A 6834-nucleotide genomic window follows, 5' to 3' on the forward strand; every position below is an offset into this window, starting at 1 on the left:
CAGCCACAGCTTCTCTGGGCACCCTGTGCCAGCGCCTCAGCACCCTCACAGGGAAGAACTTCTTGCTAATGTCTCACATCTTTCAGTTTAAAGCCATCCCCCTTTGTCCTGTCCCTACCTGCCTTTGTCAAAAGTCCCTCTCCAATTTCTTGTTGGCCCCTTTAGGCACTGGGAGCTGCTCTAAGGTCTCCCATGAGAGCATCCTCCCAGCACCTCCAGGCTGAACAAGCCCGGGTCTCTCAGCCAGTCTCCATTGCAGAGGTGCTCCAGCCACCTGATCAGCTTCGTGGCCTCCTCTGGACTCGCTCCAAAAGCTCCATGTCCTTCTTACGTTGGGGACCCCAGAGCTGGATGCAGGGCTGTAGTGGGGTTCTCACCAAAGCAGAGCTGACCTGCTGGTCACGCTGCTGGTGATGACATGGTTGGTTTCTGGGCTGCAAGCGGCTCATGTCGAGCTGGGTCATGAGAGTATGACAGTAGAGTTGAGACCTGTTTTGTACATGATGCGTGCTTTTACACGTGTACTGGGATAAACTAGAATTAAGGATATAGGAGGAGATTGGTTTGAAATGAATTTCTGTAAACAGCAAGAGTGCGCTTCAGGAATTAATTGCCAGAGGAGGTGATGGAGGCAGCATCAACAGGTTCAAAAAGGGGTAAGAGAAATTCTAGGTACCAAAAGACCCAGACAGGGTGTTTCCCTCTAATATCCCTAATCCCTGAAATAGCTATTCCCATTTTAAAGAACTCCAGCAGTGTAAAACCACCATCACAGCAATCTCTTGCACTGGTTGTGTGTTTTTGCAGAGGAGGACTGTAGGAAGTACTTACAGAAGAAGCAGGAGGAGGCTGACCAGCCGCTCCAAGTGCCGGCAGTAGATAGCAGTGTACCAAGGACGTCAGAGCTGATGGGCATCACCACCAGGGATGATCCCTATGGTAAGCACCCATGATTACATTGCTGTGTGGTACGTCATGCTGGAAGTGCCATCACCTGCAGCGGGTCCCTGTGAGGAGTACAGTAAACCTGTTTGCTTTCATTACTCCCCATGACTTTTCATAACCTGGATTGCTTTAGCTGGTAGTCATCATTTTTCCTGTCACCAAAGGCGGAGAGGAAAAGCAGCCCTGGGGAACACCATACCCAGAAACAGGCTGGCACAGAGCCTGCTGCACATGCATGGGAGGAGAATTCCCAGAAATGTGTCCCTTAGCATGGCCTGGCACACAGCAGCAGCTGTTGAAAGCCTGCTGGGTTGGAGTCAATGGGGAAGGATGTTGGAGCTCAATGCCTCGGCTACGCTGCCTCTGTCTTCAGCAGATGCAACTACCTCAGATAAAAAGGGAGCAGGGTTTGAAGCAGGCTGGGTGGGAAGCAGGAAACACAGTTCTCTGTGTTCAGTGTGTGCTTGCTGGGCCCTGCGTGCAGCTCTGCCTGTGCAGCTGTATGCAGCTGTGTGCCGGGCTGCACACGCAGCTGCGGGCTGAGGAGGCGCACAGCCTGTGAAGCTCTGTGACAGACGGAGCAGCAGCCGAGGTGAACGGAGATGTGTCAGCTCAGCTCTTCACTGCTCCTCTGGCTAGTCTGGCTTCGGTGGCCACCTCTTACAAGGAGTTTTTACAAGGGCATGTAGGGATCAGACAAGGGGGAACGGCTTTAAACTGACAGAGGGGAGATTTAGATGAGATATTAAGAAGTTCTTCCCTGTGTGGGTGATGAGGCCCTGGCGCAGGTTGCCCAGAGAAGCTGTGGCTGCCCCATCCCTGGCAGTGTTCAAGGCGAGGCCGGACAACGGGGCTTTGAGGCAACTTTGCCCGTGGCAGGGGGTTGGAACTGAATGATCTGTAATGTCCCAACCATTCTGTGATTCTATGATTCGTACATGGGGACATCATTAACCTTCCCCTAATGTCCACAGACCAATGTGCTGACATTTGTGCACAGCAGCTTTGCCTGATGTCACCCCCAAGTTAGCGCTATGCCCCTAAAGCAGTACCCTCAGTTTGATCAACCTGGCAGTCACCCTTCTGCTTGACTGTTAGCTTCTTGGGCTGGCGCTGCCTGCCTGGTTGGTACTTTTCTCAACAGCTGTTAGAGCCTGACCTATTTTTTCACTGTGGTAGGCTTTAACTGGCATGAAAACTTGAAAATACATGTATGTACATTGATATAAAAAAAAAATGACACAATGAGAAACTACTCAGGAGTATTAAGGCACTTAATTATGAAAAACATTGCTCTTAAAATACAGCACTTTAATATTTGGATAAGTGCTAAATAAACAGGAGCTGTCAGCCATTAACGTCTTTGTGAAACAGTGCCTTTTACTTTGGGTATAACTTCAGGTACCCAAGTTTGACAGCCATAAAAACTGCAGGTTCCAGATATCAAGGCCTAGCTCGTAGCTTAGTGGACAGCGGATGTCAGGACATTGCTGGATGAAGGGCCTACAGGAGTTAACTTTGCTTATAGTAGATGACAGCTAAATTTTTAATGGTTTCAGGGAACAGAACAGAGATGTTTGATGCCTTCATCTGCTACTGTCAGAAAGACCTTCAGTTTGTCCAGGAGATGATCAGGGAGCTGGAACAAACGGAGTTCAAACTGAAGCTCTGTGTGTTTGATCGGGATGTCTTGCCAGGAACGTGTGTGTGGTCCATCAGTGGAGAACTTATAGAAAGGAGGTAAGTGAACCATGGCTGCTTGGGATAGCTGAGTGTAACGGAACATGATGTTTATTTCACCATGATGTCTGCAGTGTGGCACCAGCAAAGCAGTAAAAGTCCACAAGGATGTCTTTATGGGGCTTGTTTTATGCTCTTGGCTCAAGCAGGAAGACTCGAGCATTCCCAAACATGTTGCTTCATTGTGTTCACAAGGGAGGTGCCACTACAGTGATGCTGCTTAGGTTTGATCCCTTTTCTTTGGCTGGAATGTCCTGCAGTCACATCCTTGGAGTTGATCTGGAAATTAATACAGCTCCAGGCTGTTAGTTCCTCTTTACCGTGTGGAGGTTGCAGGGACAGCACTGGTGTTGGCTCTGGCACTGACTTCAAGGATCCTTCAGACCTGTGTGGGACTCAGGTGTGGTGGGAGCTGTGGGACAGAGAAGCAGCTCCCCAGACAGGGAGTGACAAATCCCGAGGCAGGTGTTTGGGTTTTAAACATCAGCCTTTCAGAGGGATGCAGCTTGGCATTACAGACACCCTTGTGAGACCTCGCTCTCCTGGCTGTGGTACAGCATTAGCCTTCCATGGAGAGCCTAATACGTAGTTCACAACCAGGCACCTCAAAGGAATGTAAGCAACAAATGGGAGAATAAAGCTCCAGTTTATGAACTCAGGTGAATTCACTGTAGTGTGAGTACAATAAAGCTTTGTCCAGTTCATTCTAATATTAAAAATGCCCTATTAGGCTCAGTCAGTAAAGGCAGCATGAAAGCAGGTAATTAAGGTGGCGTTGTTTGTAATCCCTAGACAGAAGATCAAATAAAGGTTGCACGGACAATATGGACTTCACTATTTCTTCGTGTTTTGGTGTATGAGCATCTATCTCCCATCAGGTTTTTATACGTAACATAGCCAGCAGTCCTTGCTCTGTAGTTCATTCCTAAAAAGGCTTAATTTTTCCAATTCAGAGGAGCACATACTTCTACCAGTGAGAAGGGGAAGCATCTCTGTTGACGTTCTGTTTTTTCTCCCCTAACTGCTTCATCTTCAGGTGTCGGAGGATGGTGGTCGTCATTTCAGATGATTACCTGGAAAGTGATGAATGTGATTTTCAGACCAAATTTGCTCTTAGTCTTTCCCCAGGTAAGATCTCACAAAAATCCCTTTTAAAGTTGTGTATCAACATTACAATTTTTATTATAGTAACGCATGAAGCTCCAGCTGAGGTCGATGGGCACTGGGCTATTTATTGGGCACTGCACAAGTGCAGAATGAGGGGTAGTCTCACATGTGTTTAAACACGAGATAAATATGGGTGAGGAAGGAGAAAACAAATAACTGATAGTTGCAGAACTGGTAAGTCAATCTCAAACCTGGGTTCCCACCACTGACCTACCTACCTCTGAGAGGGACTTTTGATAAGAGCATGTAGGGATAGAACAAGGGGGAATGGCTTTAAACTGACAGAGGGGAGATTTAGGTTAGATACTAGGAAGAAATTCTTCCCTGTGAGGGTGGTGAGGCCCTGGCACAGGTTGCCCAGAGAAGCTGTGGCTGCCCCATCCCTGGCAGTGTCCAAGGCCAGGCTGGACGGGGCTTGGAGCAACCTGCTCTAGTGGAAGGTGTCCCTGCCTGGAACTGGTCCCTGCCCATGGCGGGGGGTTGGAACTGGATGAGCTTTGACATCCCTTCCAACCCAAACCATTCTATGATTGTATGATACCTTTCACATGTGTGGAAATCCACCGATGCTCAGGGCTTGCTCTGGCTGTAATGCCTTTCACTCAGCAACCAGAGATATACTGTGATTAGAGGCAGCCATTACAATGAATGGTGGCTTTATAATGATGTTGTGCAGGCAGGGACCTGGACTTGGTTCCTCGCCCTGCTCTTGACCTTCTGTGTAATGGTGAGCAAGCAGCTTAGCTGTCTGAGATTCAGTGCTCCAGCTGTCAAGTTGGCTGACACTGCTTGTTTCAGAGATGCTGTATCTGCAACCTCTGTGAAGTGCTTCAAGATCCATACGAGAAATAAGCTACAGAAGAAAAAAGTATTCTAATCAATTCAGGGTGTGAGTAAATGCTGGGAATAGGGTAGCAGGTAATGAACATGCAGCTTTTTCAGAGATCTTTGAATATTGTGGATAGGTAAACAAAATATGGGATGAATGTTCAACTTGGACTGGCAGTATTTGTTACATGCATTGTTCTGAACTGAAAAGCCATCAATTTACTTCTGTCAAGTCTGTTCAGATTGCTCTTTTCTAAGCACCAGATATTCTACACTTCTGTATGTTGCTAGGGAGTAAGTGCAGCACAGCCTAATACCATGGGGGATATGTAGTAACCATAAGAAGTGTCTGAATGTAAAGTCTCTTTTCTAGATGAGGTACCTGACATGCCAGAGGTTAAACTGTAAACCAGTGGCAGAGCTTGGAATTAGCTCCATCTTCCTTGGCACAGTAGTTTCATACTGTGGCCATTAATCCATTGAACACCCCTAGCATGTTGCATCAGCCCCCAGTCATCAAGATGTGTAGCAAAGTCCTTTTAGTTCTTCACCAGTTTTTTGTTGGCATCGTACCTTTCATTAGAACGATGGGAAAAGAAATGTCCATTGTATGTAGTGTCCTCAGCTCTACTACTAACAACATGCATGTAAGTACAGGCTTGCAGGAATTGCAGTTACTTGCTTGCATGGGGTAACTAATGCACAGAAGGGGTTGGTGGCAGGTTCTGCAAGCTCTGTGGATTACTTAAGCCTCTGCTGCAGTTACAAAATCTTGGTTATTTGCCTCATCCAGGTCTCAGCATCAACACTTGTGCTGGGCAGCACAGCATAGCTGGTACCAGACATGCCCATGAAGAGTTACAGGGGAGAGGTTCCTCTTTAGAAGAGCTGCTTGTTGATCAAAGGAGAGTTCTCTCATGTCGTGCATGGCTCAAAAAAAGCAGTTCATGTTTGCAGAGTGATTCCTTGCAGCCCCTTGTTGGAATACATTTGCAGCCTATCTGAGTAAATCACAGTAGGAAGAAAAAGAAATGGAGATAACCCAGCAAAGCTGACCTTACAGAAGCAGATTAGTCTCTGAATTTTCTCTTCATGCATACCTGGAAGTAGTCAGGACTGTATAAGCCTGTTTGTGTTCCACAAGAAGCTGTGATCTATTGTTTTATATCTGCAGGGCATTGGGCCGTTGTCTCACCCATTTGGGATCACTGCAAGTTGCCCTATGTGTGCTGGATGGGGCCCATGGTCGAGCAAAATGTTCTTAGCGGGGGGCTTGGGATTCAGAAACTTGCTCTTAGGGTGAAAATTAGCTGCAGTGTAATGAGACAACACACAACAGGAGCAAACCTGGATCCTGCGACATGTGTGCTGTGGTAGGGAGAAAACACATCCAGGACCTGCTTGTGACTCTGTGTAATCCTCTGCCTGTGTGACTTGTCTTTCAGGTGCTCGTCTCAAACGGCTGATTCCAGTCAAGTGCAAAACCATGAAGAATGAGTTCCCAAGTATCTTACGGTTCATTACCATTTGTGATTACACCAATCCTTGCACCAAAAAGTGGTTCTGGACGAGACTGGCAAAATCCCTCATGCTGCCATGATGCAAAGTCACAAGAGCAAGGTGTTCTGCTGCACTCTGTCCTGGCTGTGCCTTCGGACCGCGGTGTCCTTCACACAGGGTCTTGAACCACTTCAGAGCCTGGATCCTTGCAGTCAGTATTTGGAGCCTGCAACCGGGAGCAAATCATTTTCTCTTGCACTTCTTCATAACTCAGAAGGGGAAATAAAGCAACTGTGTAGCTGTTCCTGCTCAAGTCAGTGAGCATCCAGCATTTTGTGTAGCAAGCACTTTCTCTGAAAATACAGAAAATAGATGTTTGAAGACTGTCTAATACAAGAAGGCTCTATTGTGAACATTTAATAAGCCCTCAGAGTCGCAAACAGCAGGCTTTCTTAAACACGTATTTCTTATTATTTTAGAGGCTGTTTAACAGCTATAGTAATGTTTAAGTTTTTAAATTCCATGAAATCCTGTGGCTGCCTGGTGATCTGCAGGAATTGAGGGTTCAGACTTACTTTTTTGCTCTGCGAAAGGGCAGTGCCATGAGAATGGCTGGTTTCAGCAGGGAGGCCCAGCCTGCCCCACTGCTGGGCA

General features: G+C 47.2%; 1 protein-coding gene across 1 annotated transcript; it reads left to right on the forward strand.

Moving 5' to 3' along the window:
- Positions 1-807: 807 nt before the first annotated feature.
- On the forward strand, positions 808-6566 carry MYD88 (myeloid differentiation primary response 88; the record flags this gene model as incomplete). The annotated part of the gene is made up of 4 exons (XM_010020205.1): positions 808-939; positions 2505-2685; positions 3722-3813; positions 6126-6566. Coding segments are annotated over 4 exons (560 nt in total), but the record flags the coding sequence as incomplete, so codon positions are not given.
- Positions 6567-6834: the final 268 nt, after the last annotated feature.

The sequence above is a fragment of the Nestor notabilis genome, unplaced genomic scaffold, assembly GCF_000696875.1.
Source record: "Nestor notabilis isolate BGI_N333 unplaced genomic scaffold, ASM69687v1 scaffold23918, whole genome shotgun sequence".
In the NCBI taxonomy this organism is placed as follows: Eukaryota; Metazoa; Chordata; class Aves; order Psittaciformes; family Psittacidae; genus Nestor; species Nestor notabilis.